The sequence below is a fragment of the Lithobates pipiens genome, unplaced genomic scaffold (genome assembly GCF_037356315.1).
Source record: "Lithobates pipiens isolate NorthernLeopardFrog02 unplaced genomic scaffold, aLitPip1_a1.2 Scaffold_16, whole genome shotgun sequence".
Taxonomy (NCBI): domain Eukaryota; kingdom Metazoa; phylum Chordata; class Amphibia; order Anura; family Ranidae; genus Lithobates; species Lithobates pipiens.
Window position 1 is genome coordinate 445,594,232 of NW_027507748.1, and position 22,442 is coordinate 445,616,673.

Sequence of the window (22,442 nt, forward strand, 5' to 3'; positions counted from 1 at the left end):
CGGGGCATTTTCCCCCACCCACTGACACCAATGACGGGGCACTATTCCCCGCCTACTGACACCAATGACGGGGCACAATCCCCCCCCCACTGACACCAATGACGGGGCACTATTCCCCCCCACTGACACCAATGACGGGGCACTATTCCCCCCCCACTGACACCAATGATGGGGCACTATTCCCCCCACTGACACCAATGATGGGGCGTTATTCCTCCCACATTGGTGTTTCTGGGGGGGGGGAATAATAGAGCCACATTGGTGTTTCAGCGGGGGGGGAATAATAGTGCCACATTGGTGTTTCAGCCGGGGGGGGGGATAGTGCCCCATCATTGGTGTCCCCGTGTGTGTGCGCCAGCGCGCGCTGGGTACAACTTTTAGCCAATAGCTGCTACCTTTTTTCACACTCTGTGTGCAGCTCGGCTGTGTCCTCCTCACAGATTCTCGCCCTCTCTGTTCCCTCGAGGCAGCAGCGGGCGGGGCTGAGATCTGTGTGAATGTCACGTGACATCAGCGAGGAGGAGAGGCGCGCCGCGGACGTGCAGCGGCGAGTTCGTGCCTGGTCACAGAGTGCGCCGCCGAGGACGGATGACATAGGAGGAGAGGATTTGTTTCCGTTTTTTTCAACTAACAGACAGGCAGAAGGTGCGGACAAACTAATCGATAATGAAAATCGTTGACAACGATTTTCATTATCGATTATTATCGATAATATCGATTAATCGTTGCAGCCCTAATTACAATACCTCCGAAACGTGTAGGGTAACGAGTACTTCGGTCTCCCTAACTCTGTATGGGTGATAAACTTTGTAGCACAGACAGTGCTGTCTATCTTTTAAATTGTTTTGTGATATATATTCCTTTCTTTTTTGCTACTACGTATATACATTTTGTACAAATAAAAATATAGTTTTTACTCTACTGTATTGTTGTACGTGCCTCCAAAGTCTGCCAATAGGGATGTTCTTTCTTTTTGTAGTTTCTATAGGATGTGGCACAACAAAATTGCATAGAAATGCCAATCTATACCTTTGCCTTTTCGCGCAATGTGCCACAATGTAAAAGTGACAATTTTAGAACTACCTGAATATGGTGCACGAGTTGCTGACAGAACCAAAAGGGGTTGATTTACTAAAGGCAAATAGGCTGTGCTCTTTGGAAAGTGCAGTTGCCCTGTGCAGGTGCAGTTGCTCCAAAGCTTAGTAGATGAGATAAAGCTTCACTTTGTAAAGAATACCCAATCACATGCAAGGAAACAAAAAACACAGCATTTTTGCTTGCACATGATTGGATGATGGAAGTCAACAGAGCTTCTTTTCATTTACTAAGCTCTGGAGCAACTTCACTTTCAGAGTGCAACTACACTTTGCAAAGTGCACAAGCTAATTGCCTTTAGTAAATCAACCCCAAAGTGTCTAGATGCTTCATGAATTCGGCTCAATACATTAGCAGGAGGGATTGCCAATAAAGTGGGGCAGCAGCTTTATTGAATTTCCGCAATTAATCTACACCACTGAGAACTTGTTGCTTTCAGACATTGGTGGCTGGTGCTCAACATTGCACAAAACTGAAAAATACTGAACCCCCCATCAATTGCAGCCTCACTGTGCCCATCAAATGCAGCCATTTGTGCCCATCAAATGCAGCCACTTGTGCCCATCATAAGCAGCCACTTGTACCCATCAAATGCAGCCTCTTGTGCCCGTCAAATGCAGCCACTTGTGCTCCTCAAATGCAGCCACTTGTGCCCATTGTATGCAGCCATTTGTGCCCATCATATGCAGCCACTTGTGCCCATCCTATGCAGCCACTTGTGCCCATCATATGCAACCACTTGTGCCCGTCAAATGCAGCCACTTGTGCCCATCAGATGCAGCCACTTGTGCCCATCAAATGCAGCCACTTTTGGCCAGTATATGCAGCCAGGCCCGGCTGTCACTCCACTAACCGCTAGCCAACCCCCCCCCCCCCCCGCGTGAGGCCTGTCCGGTGGCACTCACCGATCCTCTCCTGGAGTGATGGGGCTCTCCTCCTAGGCAGTTCAGTGGCTCTTCTCCTTGGCGGCTCTTGTTCTTGGTGGGAAGAGGCAGCTGCGGGTCCTGTGTCTGCTTGGCTTGTTTTCAGGCTTCCTCTGTTGTGTCTCCTCTTCTGCCAAAGTGTTAGGCATCCAATAGGATTGCCTAATGCTTTGGCTAATCGGGAGACAGGTCTCACTGATCTGCCTGCTGATTGGCAGGGAGGAACGTTAGTGTGAAAATAGCGAAAATGAATTCGCTATGCCACACAACAAGGTAGGATCAGGACGCAGTGCTCTGTGCCCTGAGCACACCCTATTTTCAAGCATATTAGAGCCTCTGGCTCTAATCATGTGCTTCAAAACACACCCCACCTATCCCGCCATAGTAATTTATGTGCCCGACGTCCTGAAAGGGGCCGGGCACATGAATAGGGAGGGAGGCGCAGGTGTCAGGGGGAGTGGCGCCTGTGCACCCACAATGCATGGGCCACCACTGCTTTCAGATGAAACCACACTTTACGCATATCTGTGTTAAATTTATCTGCATAATTCAACCTCCATCCTCTTTATTATTTGGTTACCTGGCCATTCCTCCTCTACCTGTGAACGAACTCCTGCGGGATTCCGTAAGGCCTCTTGGATCCAATGCAATAACACGCTGTAGTTCAGACGATGTGTCCTCACAGATTGAGTGAGCCCTGCAGGAATACCAAGAAAACCACAACATAAATCATACTCATGCCATTCCATTAATAACCTACAAAGTACCATCCAAGATCTTTGACTGATATTTGTTATTTCATATTAGATGACTCTCTATAATGGAGAGAAAATATTAAAATGAAGAGAAATTAAAAATGTAAATAATGGTAACATGAATGTATTCTTATGTGTAAGCTCTGCCAATTGAGATTCAAATCTGTAATGACATAAACTATATATTAATATATGTCTAAATAACAATAGTACATAGATCAATGGTATACATGGCAGACAGTTTAAAATTTGCTTTAATTACCTAGTAAACTGACTGAGTCAGTATACACAAACCCATTATGATATAAAAAGGTCTTTTATTTTTATAATTTATGAGGCCATGAAATATTTGTGGAAGATTAGAATTGAGGCTGGTATGTTAAATTAGTATGGACGTGTGGAACATATGGATGGATAGTAAGGAAATGTGGTGTGGCTGGAAGAGCTCCCCCTAATCTCTATGCCCTGGCCCCTAATCTCCATCGGTGGTGCCGGACGTGTAGAGTTCTATAGGTTTTTAGAGCCCAATCCTCTAATTGGCTTCAAAAAGGTTGGGCTCGGTGCGCAGAGCACTGTGCCCTGAGCCCACCCACTTGTGACATTAGCAAATTAACATTCGCTATTGTCTTCCTGCTTCTCCTCCCAGCCAATCAGGACAGGAAGCGGGTCTGGACACCAGATTGGCCAGGAGGAGAAGCGACCAGATTGGCCGGGAGGAGAAGCCACTGAAGCTGTCCGCGACCTGGATGGGGTAAGTGCGGGGCTGACAAGTGCGCTGGCAAGCAGGGCTGGCAAGTGGGCGGGTTTGTTAACCACTGTAGTCTAATTAGGATTTCATCGATTTTAAATGTCAGTAAAGCTTAATAATGTATAAGTCTGCTTAAAAATGTGACCTATCTGCAGATTTTTTTATAAAAGAGAGCACAGTAAAAAAAAATTTTCAGCTTCAAAAGCTGTGTGTCCCCTGTGTTAATGAACTGCTGCTGCAGAAAATAGGAGGGAGTGCCAACTACAGAAAGGCAGGTAGGTAAAATTATGACTGTGAATTCAGCCCCGTTTTCGAGCACTACCTGACACAGAGATGCCACTGTATCTGGATCACTTGACCACACTGAAGCTGAATTAAAAAAAAGCACAACTTGAAATTCTTTTGGTACAAGACTCTAAACCAAACCATGTTCTATCAACATTATATAAGATGTTCATTATAAAAAAAAACATCCCGATCCCCTCGGAATACATAAACAAATGGGTGAATGAGATTAATGTTCAAATTGAAGTTGAAGAATGGGAGAAGGCATTTAATCTAACACACTGTCTGTCAGTACAGGCACGCCCATTTACCCACTGCTGCCATTGTGCCGACGTATATCGGCGTGCAACAGTCGGCAAGTGGTTAATAAAGGGGCTGAAAGGGCCAATTTACTCCAACCTTTTGTGTCAGGGTATTTTTGGTAAGTCTAGTTGGGGTACTAGGATGGGGGGGTACAGCATTTAGTTATACAAAGGGGTTAGGATACATCTGGGGTACCTTTGTCATGCACTTTCCAAAGAATGTAGAAAGGGAAAGACAGAAGAAGTACATGTAAAACTTATGTAGGGAGATTTGTTTTATCCCTGTGTATCATCTGAGGCCGTTCACTTCACTGGGTATAGGTGAGGGTTTACATCCACTTTAATTGCACAAGAGTAATGTAAATAAAGCTGTAGAGAAAAAAAAAATTTAAGCTAAAATTCAGCTTTAACCTTTTAAGCCTCATGCACACGAGACGCAGTTAAACGCGCGTTCAGATGCAGTTGGACAGTTTTTTCAACTGCACCTGAACTCATTCAATGTTATCCTATGTGTCCATGCACACAGTCTCGTTTTTTTCCGTTTATATGCAGTTGCGTTTAATCTCGTTTTTCCAGAAGCAAAAAAATGCGTTCAGAAACAAAAATTTCTGCGTTTCAGACGCAAAACGCGGCAAAACGCGGTAAAACGCGGCAAAACGCCGCTACCGCGTTTAGCCGCGTTTGCGTTTATATGCGTTTTTAAAGGTGACCTTTTTTTTTTACATTAAAAATCTCAAAAATGATTGCAAATGATGAAAAACCATTAGAAAAATATTTTAAACAATTGCAATTGCAAGTGGACAATCCACAACTTGTGGCAAGTGACGTGGCAAGTGGACAATCCACAACTTGTGGCAAGTGACATGGCAGGTGGCAAGTGATGTGGCAAGTGGACAATCCACAACTTGTGGCAAGTGACGTGGCAGGTGAAGTGGCAAGTGACGTGGAAAGTGGACAATAGACAACTTGTGGCAGGTGACGTGGCAAGTGACCTGGCAGGTGACGCGGCAAGTGACTTGGCAGGTGACGTGGCAAGTGGAAAATCAACAACTTGTGGCAGGTGACTGGCATGTGACGTGGCAAGTGGACAATAGACAACTTGTGGCAGGTGACGTGGCAAGTGACCTGGCAGGTGACGCGGCAAGTGACTTGGCAGGTGACGTGGCAAGTGGAAAATCAACAACTTGTGGCAGGTGACTGGCATGTGACGTGGCAAGTGGACAATCCATAACTTGTGGCAGGTGACGTGGCAAGTGACGTGGCAAGTGGACAATCCACTTGTGGCAGGGGACGTGGCAAGTGACGTGGCAAGTGGACAATCCACTTGTGGAAGGTGATGTGGCAAGTGACGTGGCGAGTGGACAATCCACAACTTGTGTCAGGTGACGTGGCAAGTGGACAATCCACAACTTGTGGCAGGTGATGGGGCAAGTGATGTGGCAAGTGGACAATCCACTTGTGGCAGGGAATGTGGCAAGTGACGTGGCGAGTGGACAATCCACAACTTGTGTCAGGTGACGTGGCAAGTGGACAATCCACAACTTGTGGCAGGTGATGTGGCAAGTGGACAATCCACTTGTGGCAGGTGACGTGGCAGGGGACGTGGCAAGGGACGTGGCAAGTGGACAATCCACAACTTGTGGCAGGTGATGTGGCTGGTGACGTGGCAAGTGGACAATCCACATCTTGTGGCAGGTGACGTGGCAGGTGACGTGGAAAGTGGTGTGGCAAGTGGACAATCCACAACTTGTGGCAGGTGATGTGGCTGGTGACGTGGTAAGTGGACAATCCACAACTTGTGGCAGATGGCATGGCAGGTGACATGGAAAGTGGACAATCCACATCTTGTGGCAAGTGACGTGGCAGGTGATGTGGCAAGTGACGTAGCAAGTGGACAATCCACAACTTGTGGCAGGTGATGTGGCAAGTGATGTGGCAGGTGATGTGACAAGTGGACAATCCACATCTTGTGGCAAGTGACGTGGCAGCTGACGTGGCAAGTGACGTGGCAGGTGACGTGGCAAGTGACATGGCAAGTGGACAATCCACATCTCGTGGCAAGTGACGTGGCAGGTGATGTGGCAAGTGACGTGGCAAGTGGACAATCCACAACTTGTGGCAGGTGATGTGGCAAGTGACGTGGCAGCTGACGTGGCAAGTGGACAATCCAAAACTTGTGGCAAGTGACGTGGCAAGTGGACAATCCACAACTTGTGGCGGGTGATGTGGCAAGTGACGTGGCAGCTGACGTGGCAAGTGGACAATCCAAAACTTGTGGCAGGTGACGTGGCAAGTGACGTGGCAGGTGACGTGGCAAGTGATGTGGCAAGTGGACAATCCACAGCTTGTGGCAAGTGACGTGGCAAGTGGACAATCCACAACTTGTGGCAGGTGACGTGGCAGGTGACGTGGCAGGTGAAGTGGCAAGTGACGCGGCAAGTAGACAATCCACAACTTGTGGCAGGTGATGTGGCAAGGGACGTGGCAGGTGATGTGGCAAGTCACGTGGCAAGTGGACAATCCACAACTTGTGGCAGGTGATGTGGCTGGTGACGTGTCAAGTGGACAATCCACAGCTTGTGGCAGGTGGCATGGCAGATGACGTGGAAAGTGGACAATCCACATCTCGTGGCAAGTGACGTGGCAGCTGACGTGGCAAGTGACGTGGCAAGTGGACAATCCAAAACTTGTGGCAGGTGACGTGGCAGGTGACGTGGCAAGTGACGTGGCAGGTGACGTGGCAAGTGATGTGGCAAGTGGACAATCCACAGCTTGTGGCAAGTGACGTGGCAAGTGGACAATCCACAACTTGTGGCAGGTGACGTGGCAGGTGACGTGGCAAGTGAACAATCCACAACTTGTGGCAGGTGACGTGGCAAGTGACGTGGCAGGTGATGTGGCAAGTGACGCGGCAAGTAGACAATCCACAACTTGTGGCAGGTGACGTGGCAGGTGACGTGGCAAGTGAACAATCCACAACTTGTGGCAGGTGACGTGGCAAGTGACGTGGCAGGTGATGTGGCAAGTGACGCGGCAAGTAGACAATCCACAACTTGTGGCAGGTGATGTGGCTGGTGACGTGGCAAGTGGACAATCCACAGCTTGTGGCAGGTGGCATGGCAGATGACGTGGAAAGTGGACAATCCACATCTCGTGGCAAGTGACGTGGCAGGTGATGTGGCAAGTGACGTGGCAAGTGGACAATCCACAATTTGTGACAGGTGGTGTGGCAAGTGGACAATCCACAACTTGTGGCAGGTGATGTGGCAAGTGATGTGGCAGGTGATGTGACAAGTGGACAATCCACATCTTGTGGCAAGTGACGTGGCAGCTGACGTGGCAGGTGACGTGGCAAGTGACGTGGCAAGTGACATGGCAAGTGGACAATCCACATCTCGTGGCAAGTGACGTGGCAGGTGATGTGGCAAGTGACGTGGCAAGTGGACAATCCACAACTTGTGGCAGGTGACATGGCAGGTGATGTGGCAAGTGACGTGGCAGCTGACGTGGCAAGTGGACAATCCAAAACTTGTGGCAGGTGACGTGGCAAGTGACGTGGCAGGTGACGTGGCAAGTGATGTGGCAAGTGGACAATCCACAGCATGTGGCAAGTGACGTGGCAAGTGGACAATCCACAACTTGTGGCAGGTGATGTGGCTGGTGACGTGTCAAGTGGACAATCCACAGCTTGTGGCAGGTGGCATGGCAGATGACGTGGAAAGTGGACAATCCACATCTCGTGGCAAGTGACGTGGCAAGTGACGTGGCAAGTGGACAATACAAAACTTGTGGCAGGTGACGTGGCAAGTGATGTGGCAGGTGACGTGGCAAGTGATGTGGCAAGTGGACAATCCACAGCTTGTGGCAAGTGACGTGGCAAGTGGACAATCCACAACTTGTGGCAGGTGACGTGGCAGGTGACGTGGCAAGTGAACAATCCACAACTTGTGGCAGGTGACGTGGCAAGTGACGTGGCAGGTGATGTGGCAAGTGACGCGGCAAGTAGACAATCCACAACTTGTGGCAGGTGATGTGGCTGGTGACGTGGCAAGTGGACAATCCACAGCTTGTGGCAGGTGGCATGGCAGATGACGTGGAAAGTGGACAATCCACATCTCGTGGCAAGTGACGTGGCAGTTGATGTGGCAAGTGACGTGGCAAGTGGACAATCCACAATTTGTGGCAGGTGACGTGGCAGGTGATGTGGCAAGTGGACAATCCCCAACTTGTGGCAAGTGACGTGGCAAGTGGACAATCCACAACTTGTGGCAGGTGCCGTGGCAAGTGACACGGCAAATGCAAGTGTACAACTGCTCTCTATGCTGCTGCTGCTCACTCTGATCAAAATAGCAGAAATAGTTAAAAAAAATGCTTTGAGAGCTTGGGGAGGGTCTACATGATGTTATCTTTATAAACGCGTCTAAACGCAAACGCGTCTAAACGCGTCTAAACGCGTCTAAACGCGTCTAAACGCGACATGCAAACGCGGCAAAACGCGCGTTTCTAAACGCGCGTTTCAGCTTTTTTTTAACAGAGGTTTCATCTGCGTCTCGTGTGCATGAGGCCTTACTCATACAAGGACACTTTTTCTATGAAGAAATGATTGGAGCATTAAAATGTTATTAAAATTAAATTTGCTACATTTTCCTTATTAATTAAGGGAAAAAAAGCCATTCTTCATTATTTCTCCACCTGTTAAGAAACGTCTGTGCATATGGTCTGTTTTGTACCACAATTCCCTGAGGTGTATTTAGTTGAGCTTATTTGTGTGCTGCCAATGTCACAGTAGCATATACTGAGTTTTTAGTGATTAGTGATCTAAACTGTATTTTATGACAATGAAAGCTTTAATCCCATGGTATTTAATTAAGTACATTTATTCCATCTTCCACAGTTCAGAATATACAATGCTATATATATATAATAACAAACAGCAAACTATGACAATTAAATATTTAACAGTGCGTTTGTTCACTTTTTATTCATGATTCTTATTTTCCTTGGTAAGGAAGAATCAGTGGCTGGGCTAATGCAGCAGTGCGATGTGAAGGGGCTGTAGATGGCAGTGTTATGTAAGAAGATGCAGCAGTAGGCAATGTGGGCCAAGTAGAACAGCTAATCTGATAGAATGGGCATTATTAGTTAACAGTGCTGTGCTTGCTAGCATCCTCTCTATGTCTCTGATTAGAAAATAAATTAGTTTTCACACATTGCCACCTTTAATGAAAGTAGTAACATTAACTGTCTGTGCTGGATAACTCTTGCCTTGTATACCATTTAACGTAAAATGCAGTTTTCCTGGGCTTTTAAAGCATCACTTACATAACCACCTTTCTAAGTCAAGGAACATGAAAATAGATTAGAGCAGGAAATCCTGGCAATGGGCTATAATCACAAAGCTCCCCTTTAATATCATCAGATAATACATCTTTTAGAAATGTTTGGGTAAAGCGGTCAATATACTGGGGGTTATTTACTAAAGGAAAATCCACTTTGCACTGAAAGTGCACTTGAAAGTAAAGTCACTGTTTTACAGCCAGCCACTAACCACCAATGCTGGGAGGTTATTTTTACAGCCAATCACTGACCACCAATGCTGGGGGTGTTAATGTTTGCCACTGACCAGCCACTCACGACCAATACTGTTTTCTTTTTACAGCCAACCACTGACCATTATTGCTGCCAGGGTTATTTTATCAGTCAGCCAGGGTGGAGGGGTGGTATTTTAACAGCCAACCACTGACCGTTTATGCTGGGGGGCTTATCTTTACAGTTACTGACTACCATTGCCGATGGGTCATTTTAAAGCCAACCATTGACCACGAATTCTAGGTAGGTTATTTTTACAGCCAGCCACTGACCACCAATGCTGGAGGTTATTTTTACAGCCAGACACTGACCACCAATGCTGGAGGTTATTTTTAACGCCAGCCACTGACCACCAATGCTGATGGGGGGGTTATTTTTACAGCTAGCCACTGTCTACCAATACTTCTGACCAGAGTCTTTAAAAAGTTTTACTGTTTTACTGCTATTTTCCCAGACCTGCCTTCAACTATTCACTGACATAAAAAAGACCTGATTATTAATGAAGGACGGAAAGGAGGGCAGTTATATAAATGTAAAAAAATATCTGTCCAGGGTGCCAGATATGCTGTGTATGCCACTGATCTGACCCTTTTGAGTTCAATGAAACAATGGGGAGTATTGCTACACCTCTCTGCTTCCACTTATTGCTTGGGTGATCATAACCAGGCCCGGATTGGCCATAGGGCAAACTGGGTATTTGCCCGGTGGGCCGGGGCCACCAGGCCACATGTCCTTGCTTTCGGGGCCAAGGCAGGCTGCTCTTTAAGCCCACTCCAGTCCCCTAACCTTTCTGCTGCCAGTTCAGTTCAGGCTCAGCCATTGGCACAAGGGGACGGTAACATGAAGGGGGGAGGAGCTAGAGGAGACACCTCTCCATGGCCGCCAGTATAGTTCAGGCGTTGGTGCCGGGGGGCGTGACCACAATGGGGAGAACGTAAGTGTGGCCCCCTGTAATCTGAATAGGAGGAGCGGTGGGGCGGCTGCATATAGAAGAATCATTCTCTCCATATTCCTCCCGCAGTCTCTGAATGTCTGTTGCTGCTCCTCTCCCCCTCGCAGGCTTTCAGGTACTGCAGGAGGAAGATGGAGAGAATAATTCTTCTATATGCAGCCACCCCACTGCTCCTCCTATCCTGCTTATCTCTGCTGCCCCCACAGTGTTCTCTACCCCCCCACAGTGTTCTATACCCCCCCACAGTGGTCTCTACCCCCCCACAGTGCTTTCTACCTCCCCCATTCTATCTGCTGCCCCCCTGTGCCCTCTGCATCTCTCCGTGTGCTTTCCACCTCCCCCCTGTGATATCCACCTCCCCCATGCTCTCCGCTGCCCCCTGTGCCCTCCACTTCTCCACCAGTGCTATCCAGCCCCCCTGCTCTCCTCCCTCCTGTGCACTCCACCTCCCCCCATGCTCTACGCTGCCCCCCTGTGCCCTCCGCCTCTCCCCCTGTGCTTTTTACCTCCCCCTGTGTTCTCCACCTCCCCCCATGCTCTACGCTGCCCCCCTGTGCCCTCCGCCTCTCCCCCTGTGCTCTTCACCCCCTCAATGCTCTCCAGCCCCCCAGTGTCTCCACCTCCCTTCTGTGCTCTCCAATTCCCCCATGCTCTATGCTGCCCCCTGTGCCCTCCGTCTCTCCCCCTGTGCTCCCCACCTCCCCCATGCTCTCCGTTGCCCCCCAGTGCCCTCCACTTTTCCCCAGAGCTCTCCAGCCCCCCCTGTTCTCTCCACCTCCACCCATTGCTCTCTAGCCCCCCGTGCTATCCAGCCCCCCTGTACTCTCCTCCTCACTCTGGTGCTCTCCACCTCCCCATGTTCTATACTGCCCCCTGTGCCCTCCGCCTCTCCCCCTGTGCTTTTCACCTCCCCCCATGCTCTACACTGCCCCCTTTGCCCTCCGCCTCTCCCCCTGTGCCCTCCGCCTCTCCCCCTGTGCTCTTTACCTCCCCCAATGCTCTCCAGCCCCCCAGTGCTCTCCAGCCCCCCTGTTCTCTCCACCTCACTCCTGTGCTCTCCACCTCCCTCCATGCTCTATGCTGCCCCCCTGTGCCCTCCGTCTCTCCCCCTGTGCTCTCCATCTTCCCCATGCTCTACGCTGCCGCCCTCTGCTTCCCCCCTGTGCTCTCCATCTCCCTCCTGTGCTCTTCCCCTCCCCCAATGCTCTCCAGCTCCCCGTGCTATCTAGCCCCCCCAGTGCTCTCCAGTCCCCCTCTTCTCCACCTCCTCACATGCTCTACACTGCCCCCTGTGCCCTCTGTGTCTCCCCCTGTGCTCTCCCCCTGTGCTCCCCACCCCCCCATGCTCTATGCTGCCCCCTGTGCCCTCTGCCTCTCCCCCAATGCTCTCTAGCCCCCCAGTGCTCTCTAGCCCCCCAGTGCTCTCCAGCCCCCCCAGGGCTCTCCACCTCCCCCATGCTCTATGCTGCCCCCCTGTGCCCTCTGCCTCTCCCCCAGTACTCTCTAGCCCCCCAGTGCTGTCTAGCCCCCCCTGTGATCTCCACCTCCCCCATGCTCTACGGTGCCCCCCGTGCCCTATGCCTCTCCCCCAGTGCTCTCCAGCCCCCCCATTGATCTCCCCCTACCCCCTCTGCTCTCCACCTCCCACCATGCTCTCCACCCACGCTCTCCTGCCCTCCCTGTGCTCTCCGCCCCACCCTGTGTTTTTGCTTCCCCCTGTGCTCTCCAACCCCCCATTCCCTGTGCTCTCCAGCCCCCCCATGCTCTCCTCTTCCTCTTCCTCCCTGTGTTCTCTGCCTTTCCCCTGTGCTCTCTGCCCTCCCCCATGTTCTCTGCCTCCCCCCACAGTGCTCAGTAGCCCCCCTGCTTCTTTCCTGTGCTCTCTGCCCCCCCTGCTCTTCCCAGTCCCCCTCGCCCCACGCACCTTTGCCGGTTTTCCCCCTCTCCTTTCCCATCAGGATGGAGAGTGGAGAAGGGGCCAGTTAAAATGTCATGGGCTGCTCATTCCAAAATGCCCGGGCCTATTTTTTGTCCCAGTCTGGGCCTGATCATATCCTAATGCTGATATCACATGGAAAATGTTGTAGCAGCAATTTGTAGCAGCTAGAAATAGCTTGTATTCTCTGACAATTTCTAGCTCAATACAGAGTTGCTCCTACAGCTGACTATAATGCTTTTATAGATAGCTAAAAGTCACTGCTTTGCCATGATCGCTAGCAGCTGCTTTGGATAACATCAGTAGCTCCTCGAATTCTGCTGCTACAAGTCACCAGTGCCATGATCACTAGAAACTGTACTGGATAACATGGGCAGCCACAGAATCTGGAGAATATGTTGCCAGCTCCAAATGCTGCGAAAATCAGTCTCTCGGCAACAAAGCTTAAAACCATTCTAAATTTTGATAACACAACTGTTGATGATTTTCATTAAATCCAATATGTTCTTTTCTAGCAGCAAAAATGCAAAGGAGAGCAATTATGTAGTTGCTACAAATCTCTGCTAAAAAAATTGTTTATGTCAATCCTGAGGGTGACATTTCTCTTTTCCTGGGGTAGAGATTACCTTTATCTGAATATCTGAAGATTACCATGTGAGCTGGTTGCAAATAATGTGCAGCATATTGAAATTATTACATTTATGGGCCTCACATATTGACCACAGTCAGCTACTGTACCCATCCTAGTTTGTATACCTAACTGTGCTGCTTTTTTTATTCAGGCGCATCTCAAAAAAATACAATATCATCAAAAAGTTAATTTATTTCAGTAGTTCAATTCAAAGAGTAAAACTCATATATTATATAGATTACACACAGAGTGTTTGTAATCACTTCTTTCTTTTAATTTGGATGATTATGGCTTACAGCTAGTGAAAACCCAAAATTCGGTATCTTAGAAAATTTGAATATTATGAAAAAGTTCAATATTGTCACACTCTAATCAGCTCATTAACTCGAAATACTTGTAAAGACTGCTGACTTGACAGTTGTCCAGAAGACAATTATTGACACCCTCCACAAGGAGGATAAGTCACAAAAGGTCATTGCTAAAGAAGCTTGCTGTTTACAGAGTGCTGTATCCAAGCATATTAATAGAGGAAGGAAAAAGTGTTGTAGAAAAACGTGAACAAGCAACAGGGATAACCAAAGCCTTGAGAGGATTGTGAAGCAAAGGCCATTCAAGAATTTAGGGGGATTCTCAAGGAGTGGACTATGGCTGGTGTCAGTGCTTCAAGAGTCACCACAGACGTATACCAGGACATGGGCTACAACTGTCGTGTTCCTTGTGTCAAGCCATTCATGAACCAGAGACAACATCAGAAGTGTCTTACCTGGGATAAGGAGTAAAATAACTGGACTGTTGCATAGTAATTCAAAGTCCTCTTTTTTAGATGAAAGTAAATTTAGAATTTAATTTGGAAATCAAAGTCTGGAGGAAGAGTGGAGAGGCACAGAATCCAAGTTGCATGAGGTCCAGTGTGAGGTTTTAACAGTCAGTGATGTTTTGGGGAGCCATGTCATCTGCTGGTGTTGGTCCACTGTGTTTTATCAAGTCCAAAGTCAGCTCAGCCCTTTATCAGGGAATTCTAGAACACTTAATGCTCCCCTCTGCTGGCCAGCTTTATGGAGATGCTGATTGGACCTCACACTTTTTATTTCATACTGCCTCTGCGACCATGCTGTCATTTTGCCCGCATGTTTCACAGTTAATATTTTAAATAATGTGCTATGCGATGTCCATGGTGATGAGCCTGCTTATATGCTATGATATGACATGCTGATCTATATCTATACCTTCAGTTTTATACTCAAATTTATACTTGCATTTTATGGCTTGTTGTGCCATCCCACTGATCTTACATTATTTAATATGTTTTGTGCTAGATTGGTCTTCTCATCTGTTTGGTTGATCCTTGTGAGCTTTGATGTGATTTTTGGCGATGGACGCTGCATGTTCCAACCATGTAAATATTTCACTTTATATGCTCTGTTATGGGGAGTCTGACACTTAGTGTTGTGTGGTATATATCAATAAGCCTCACGCATGAACCCCAGAGCTCTCCTCTATGTGTGACTGAGCAGGTCTAGAGATGAAAGCCCCTCCTACCAGTGAATTCTGATGTGCATTATATTTAGAAGGACACAAACTTTGTGAGTACCAATCATCTCTATTGCCGGTCCTTATATGCCTTGCTGTTTAACTACTGTGTTTCTACATTGCTTTGCAAAAGTATTCACCCCATTTGGCTTTTTACCTATTTTGTTACATTACAGCCTTTAGTTCAATGTTTTTTTTTATCTGAATTATATGTGTTGGATCAGAACACAATAGTCTAATTTGGCAAAGTAAAATTAGAAAATGATATACATAAAACTTTTTTTCAGAAATAAAAAACAGGTAATTGGTATGTGCGTATGTATTCACCCCCTTTGTTATGAAGCTAATAAAAAGCTCTGGTGCAGCCAATTACCTTCAAAAGTCACATATTTAGTGAAATGATGTCCACCTGTGTGCAATCTAAGCCCTTGTACACACGGTCGGAGAATCCGTCGGAATGTGTCCTATCGGACCGTGTTGTCGGATAATCTGACTGTGTGTGGTATGCATCGGACTGATTCCATCGGAATATCCGTCGGACCCAATTTTCCAACATGTTGTAAATATTTCCCGACCAACTGGTTCGATCGGATATACTCCGATCATGTGTAGAGAATTTTGATCGGACCAAGTGCCACGCATGCTCAGATCAAATTCCTACATCAAAGCTATTGGCTACTAGCCTGAACGTAGTCCCATCGTAACGAAATTACGTCATCACGTTCTGAAAGATCGGATTTTTCGACAACTTAGTCCGACCGTGTGTATGCAACAGTTTGGGACAAGATCCGACGGACAAAATCCGACGGGCAAAATCCAACGGATTTGGTTGTGGAAATCTCCGACCGTGTGTACAGGGGCTAAGTGTCACATGATCGGTCATTACATATACACACCTTTTTGAAAGGCCCCAGAGGCTAGAGGTACCACTAACCAAACACTGCCATGAAGACCAAGGAACTCTCCAAACAAGTAAGGGACAATGTTGTTGAGAAGTACAATCAGGGTTAGGTTATAAAAAAATATGCAAATTTGGTGATCCCTAGGAGCACCATCAAATCTATCATAATCAAATGGAAAAAACCTGCCAAGAGACGGCTGCACACCAAAACTCACGGACAGGGCAAGGAGAGCATTAATCAGAGAGGTAGCACAGAGATCTAAGGTAACCTTGGAGGAGCTGCAGAGTTCCACAGCAGAGATTGGAGTATCTGTACATAGGATGACAATAAGCCATATGCTCCATAGAGTTTGGCTTTATGGCAGAGTGGCCAGAAGAAAGCCATTACTTTCAGCAAAAAATAAAATGGCACATTTTGAGTTTGCGAAAAGGCATCTGGGAGACTCCAAAAATGTATGGAGGCAGGTGCTCTGGTCTAATGAGACTAAAATTTAACTTTAGCCATCAAAGAAAACGCTAACCCAACACATCACATCACCCAAAGAACACCATTCCCACAGTGAAATATGGTGGTGGCAGCATCATGCTGTGGGGATGTTTTTCAGCAGTAGGGACTGGGAAACTGGTCAGAGTTGAGGGAAAGATGGATGGTGCTAAATACAGGGATATTCTTGAGCAAAACCTGTACTCTCACTCTGTGTGTGATTTGAGGCTAGGACGGAGGTTCACCTTCCAGCAGGACAATGACCCCAAACACACTGCTAAAGCAACACTTGAGTGGTTTAAGGAGAAACATGTAAATATGTTGGAATGACCCAGTCAAAGCCCAGACCTCAATCCAATAGAAAATCTGTGGTCAGACTTAAAAATTGCTGTTCACAAGTGCAAACCATCCAACTTGAAGGAGCTGGAGCAGTTTTGCAAAGAGGAATGGTCAAAAACCCCAGTGGTCAGATTTGGCAAGCTCATAGAGACTTATCCAAAGCGACTTGGAGCTGTGATAGCCAAAAAAGTTGGCTCTACAAAGTATTGACTTTAGGGGGGTGAATAGTTATGCACATTGACTTTTTCTGTTATTTTGTCCTATTTGTGTTTCCTTCACAATAAAAAAAAAATCTTCAAAGATGTGGGCATGTTCTGTAAATTAAACGATGTAAATCATCAAACAATCCATGTTAATTCCAGGTTGTGAGGCAACAAAATGCGAAAAATGCCAAGGGGGGTAAATACTTTTGCAAGGCACTGTACATATTTATTTGTTCATTATTTATCATTTTGTATTTCTAATGCCATGTACACATGTTTGGACTTACCGGCAGAAAAGGTCAGACTGAATCATTTCATTGGGTATGAGGGCGTGTGGGCTTCATCAGACTTCTTTCAAAAATTCTGACGGACTTAGAAATAGGACATGTTTTAAATGTTTCCGACGGAATCGATTTCTATCGGGAAAACCGTTTGTCTGTATGCTGTTCCAACAGACTAAAAACGACGCAAGGGCAGCTATTGGCTACTGGCTATTGAACTTCCTTTTCCTAGTCCCAGTGTAAGTGTTGTACGTCACTGCGTTCTAAACGATCGGACTTTGGTGTGATCGCGTGTAGTCAAGTCTGTTTCAGCGGAACTCCATTGAAAAAAACATCAGAGTTTATTCTGACGGAAAAAAAGGTTGTGTGTATGCGGCATTACCCATTTTTCTGTTGACAGAACAGACAGCTTGCTTCAATCTAACCCCCGAGAAAAGAATTGAGTATTTACACCCATATTCCGAAATATGTTGGGACTTTTGTGGCCACACAATCCAATTGATCTCGTTGGTGATCATCTGTGTGCTCCAGAATGTAGCTGCTGTTTTTTGTTTGTATCCAACAATTGTTTTTAGGTGTATATAATCGTGTATCAAATTCCTGCATACTTACTGTATATCCAATACATTTTGTACTGTTTTATACAATATTACTCCTTTAAAGTCTGGTTCACCCTCCCTTGCTCGCACAATCTCTGGGGCACTTATCTCTACAATACCTGGTCTAATGGTATAAGTGTGATTGATTGGCCAGAAAACTCGATTGACCTAAACCCCATAGACAATCTGTGAGGTATTGTCAAGAGGAAGATGAGACATTAGACCAAACAATGCAGATGGGCTGAAGTCCGCTATCAAAGCAACCTGAGCTTCCATAATACCTTAGCAGTGCCGCAGGCTGATCACCTCCATGCCACTCCACATGATTCAGTAATTCATGCAAAGGGAGCCCCAACCAAGTATTGAGTGCATACTATACTGTACATGAACTTACTTTTCAGCAAGCCAACATTTCAGATTTAAAAAATCCTTTTTTTTATTGGCCTTATGTAATATTCAAATTTTCTGAGATACTGAATTTTAGGTTTTCACTAGCTCTAAGCCATAATCATCAAAATTAAAATAAATAAATGCTTGAAATATATCACTCTGTGTGTAATGAATCTATACAATATATGAGTTTCACTTTTTGAATTGAATTACTGAAATAAATAACCTTTTTAATGATATTCTAATTTTTTGAGATGAACCTGTACTTATTGTCTGGTCTTTTTTTCAGCAGAAATGTGGCAGTTTGCAGTTTTGGAAGCCCCAACATGGTGGCAAAGGGTGCGCATGCTGAAGGGCTTATTGGCTGCTGAATGGTTTATTGACGCTGGATGCTGAAGGGTCTGATGTTGCTGATGGGGTCTGTTGTCGCTGAACGATGTTTGGGATTGGTAGGGGGAGACAAGGATGAGAGAAAAGCCCTGCCTATTATCTATTACTGCTCCCAAATCTACCTGCGCTGAAGTTAAAGTGGTTGTAAACCCTTACAAACCACTTTGACCTACAGGTAAGCCTAGATTAAGGCTTACCTGTAGGTCCAAGCAATATCTCCTAAGCCTATATGGTTTAGGAGATATTTGCCCGAAAACGGGCACCGCTGTCTACGGCGCATGCGCCGTAGACAGCGGCGCGCAGGCGCACTGAACGCGGCAGTTCCAAAAATGGAGCTGCCGCATTTGTCGACTCCCGTGCGCATGCGCGGGAGTGACGTCATCGCGGCTTCGCCGAATGACAGCGGCGGAGCTGCGAGACGCTACCAGCAAGATGGATGCGGCGGACTACAGGGGACAGCGCGACTTCGCTGGCTCCTGTGTCAGGTAAGTGACACATAATGGGCTACTATGCAATGCATAGTAGTCCATTATGCTTTACCTTTGCAGGGAAAAAAAGAGGAAGTAAACTCATCAGGGTTTACTTCCTCTTTAATTGTAGTGACTTTTATCATCAATATTACACAACAAAACAGTCTTAAAGTTGATAGGAGTTGGATCCTGGGATTTATCCAAATGCCAATATGGGTAAAACACAAATTCACACATACATAAAGATCGAACTAGATGGTCCTGTGTCTCTTTTCAACCATATTGACTATGTAACAGCAAGAGAGTCCTGTGATTAACTACTAGTGCCAATATACCTACAGTATATAGAATGTATTAGCTTAAGGTAAAGCGAACAGCATTGTATTAGCTTAAGGTAAAGCGAACAGCATAACACTTCCACAGAGAGATTATGGATAGCTGTGGAAATCTATTAACTGGAACTGGAATACAATTTTACAGAGAAAAGAAAAAGGACAGGGAAATCAGGGTATTTGGAATAGGCAATTGGGAAACATTTTGGTTGTTGATATTTTACAGTATAAGTTTTAGTGTGAAAATGTTGGTTGCAAAAGCATAAATGAGGATTAGGACTACAGATTGATTATCCAATGAAAAAGTGATTGGATTAGGGGTGAGGTCAAACGGTTAGGGATTAAAGGATCTGGACTGGTGCATTTTAGCTTCCTTGTCGCTTACAGTGCTTTTGGTTCTAAGGGAGGTCATAAATTGCTCAGCAATGACAAGCAATACTCCTTTCTCCTTGAGCCTTTTGTGCAATTACCAGATTGATTGTAACCAACCTGGGGAGATAACCAGTACCTCTAGTGATCAGAGGAGCTTGTTACTGACCAGGGAGATTTTTATAAAATCCCAATACTTCACAGCAACCTATATAGTCATACCTGTTTTGTGTGTTTTCCCCTGCTGGTTTTAAATGTTTTGTTTCTCTATGTGGTTAAATGTACATGTGCAGGGAATGGCACTAATATTAAAAGTATTTCAGTTTCAGCAGGAACCTCATACTCTCATGGCTTGCTTAGGCTTCCTCACATCAAAGGTAAAGAGAGAATATTAATGTAGCTGAAATTAAAAATGACCTCTAGTGATAATATATTCACCACGATTAAGGTTTAGAACTGTTCAGAATCAAAAGACATCCTCTCACGTTTGAACTTATCAAAGCAGCATACTACTTAAAATACACATTACATTATACCAAAAAGGCTACTTAAACATTCAGAAACACAGCTTTTTACTTGAAGGAGAATGAATTTCAGCTTATGAGCAGTGTTTTGCAATCAATGTAAATGTGCCAGAATTAGCAACATACTGGCAGAAATGCAAATGTCAGCAAATATAAATTTGATCAGAATAATTTTGAGGACTTGCCTAATAAATGATTATTTTTTTATTGAATCGTGTTTTGAGAAGTAATATTAAATGCCATTCTGTAATGGGCCAATGTTTATTTTAAAACAACTAAAATGAGTGCAGACCTGAAGTCAACCACATAAAGTTGTGTTTGATAAATAAAAAGCACATAAAGTTGTGTGCACACATATTAAGAGGGTCCCAAAATGATGTTCTATACGGCTATATCTATAACAGTACCATATCAGACAAGGGGGTAAGCCCAACCTTGACTTCAGGTACAGGGGGCTTGTGAAGTTTTGGTAGATTATGCAGGACAGGTACAACAAGAGACTCCATTTGTTTATATAAAAAGACCTGCTGAAAATCAAAGGAAGGGTATTTTTTCAGGAGTTAATAAGTGTATGTTCCAGGAATCAGCTGCTCAAATAAGACCCTACACTAGATTTTTACTGTATATTTATTCATATTAATGTGTGTTTAAATCCACTGTGATGTTTTCAGCAAGTACAGAAAAATACAGTACCAGCCAATCCTGGCATAAATCTTGTGGCCTTGCATCTTCCTGTGTACTGAACTTAAAACCCAAACAATGCTATCAGCTTTCTCAGTTCTCACATATGCCCACGGGAATGTAGAAAAGGGGGGGGGTTTAGATCAATTCAGGAGAGCAGCCTAGGTGAAATGGCTGCTCCTCCATAGGTATCGTACAGTGAGTGAACATCCTCACACTAGGATACTAGTGTGGTACTGGAAGGTTCACTAGGGGTAAATAAAGGGAAAAAACCTGAAAGAAAATGCTGCCGAATCTAAGCAGGGAAGGCTGCAATTTATCATTTTTCATTCCTGGGTTTAGATATGCATTAAATTGTAAAGTTTTTTGTTTTGTTTTTAAAGAGGAAGTAAACCCTGGTGGGTTTTACTTCCTCTTTATTTGCCTGCAAAGATAAAGCATAATGGGCTACTATGCATCGCATAGTAGCCCATTATGTGTCACTTACCTGAAACCGAAGCCTGTGATGTCACCGTTGTCCCCACTAGCAGGGAGCGTCCATGTTTGCCCCTCTTCCTTCCGGGGCGGCGAACTCCAGCTCTGTGACTGGCTGGAGTCATGTGACGTCACTCCCACGCATGTGCGTGGGAGCTGCCAGTCATGGCATGACCCCTATTACCCCATTTTAGCCCCCGCTAGCGGCCAAATAAAGGCTTTCACACTGGGGTGGCTTGAGAGGCGCTTTTCAGGCGCTATTTTTTACATAAAAAATAGCGCCTGAAAAGTGCCAGCGTGTGAAAGGGGACTAACTTCTAATTTTCTTATTTTTTTTTTAATTCTCTCACTAACAATGCTCAGCAAGCTAACCAACTGTTTTCAGCTCAGATCATGGTTATTCATAAGAAGGAAAACAATGTAACTTTAGTCACAAATTATCACCTGATTTTACTACTCTGATATTAAAATATACGTGAAGATCCTAGCTAATCAACTTCTTCTACTCCTACCCTCCTGGGTTAAATTAGATCAGGTGATTTTTATTTTGGGAAGAGAACTTGCAATAATAGCATCAAGGCACCCAACATGCACCACTGGCTGACTAAACAGGCCACACCAGTGTTTTTCCTTTCAATGGATGCCGAGAGGGAGTTCCACAGGGTGGGTTAGGACCATATAATGGTGGGGCTTCCTTCGTTTGGTTTGGGAAAGTACTGTGCTATTGTGTTTGTGCCTTATATGTTGAGTCCTAGGGAAGAGTCAAAGTTAATGGCTTCCCAATCACAAACAGTATGTGGCAGGGCTGCTCCCTGTTGCCTATTTTTTTGTTTCATCTCTAGAGCTTTTCTTGCAGAGTTTAAGGGCATACAAGTATATGAAAAGATATATAAAATTGCTGCATCTATGGATGATATACTTCTTTTCCTCATAACCCTTTAACCTCTTTCCCTGCTCCACTACTAGAGCTAGAGCTATTTTGATGACTTTCCAATTTACTGATTAACGATTCTAAATCCTATGCTCTTAATATCTCTCTCCTCTTGGATCTAGTCCATCGTTGCCAAAGTATATTTACATTCACATGGAAACCTATTGCAATCACATATCTGGGGTTACAATTAACAGTCTACTCTGCGCTCATAATGTTTTGCAACTATTACAAACACTTCAGCAGGATCTTAAATGTTGGGAGAAACTGTGATTCTCATGGTTTGGGAGGATAGTAATCCTTAAAATTAATGTACTGTCCATAATAC

At 45.7% G+C, this 22,442-nt stretch overlaps 1 protein-coding gene across 2 annotated transcripts in view; it reads right to left on the reverse strand.

Moving 5' to 3' along the window:
- Positions 1–22,442, reverse strand: part of CNGA3 (cyclic nucleotide gated channel subunit alpha 3) — an 81,973-nt gene that overhangs the window by 35,425 nt on the left and 24,106 nt on the right. For both annotated transcript variants that reach the window (XM_077482766.1, XM_077482765.1), the window contains exon 3: positions 2,599–2,715. In XM_077482766.1, the coding sequence (XP_077338892.1) occupies positions 2,599–2,715 (117 nt within the window). The remainder of the gene's footprint in view (positions 1–2,598; positions 2,716–22,442) is intronic.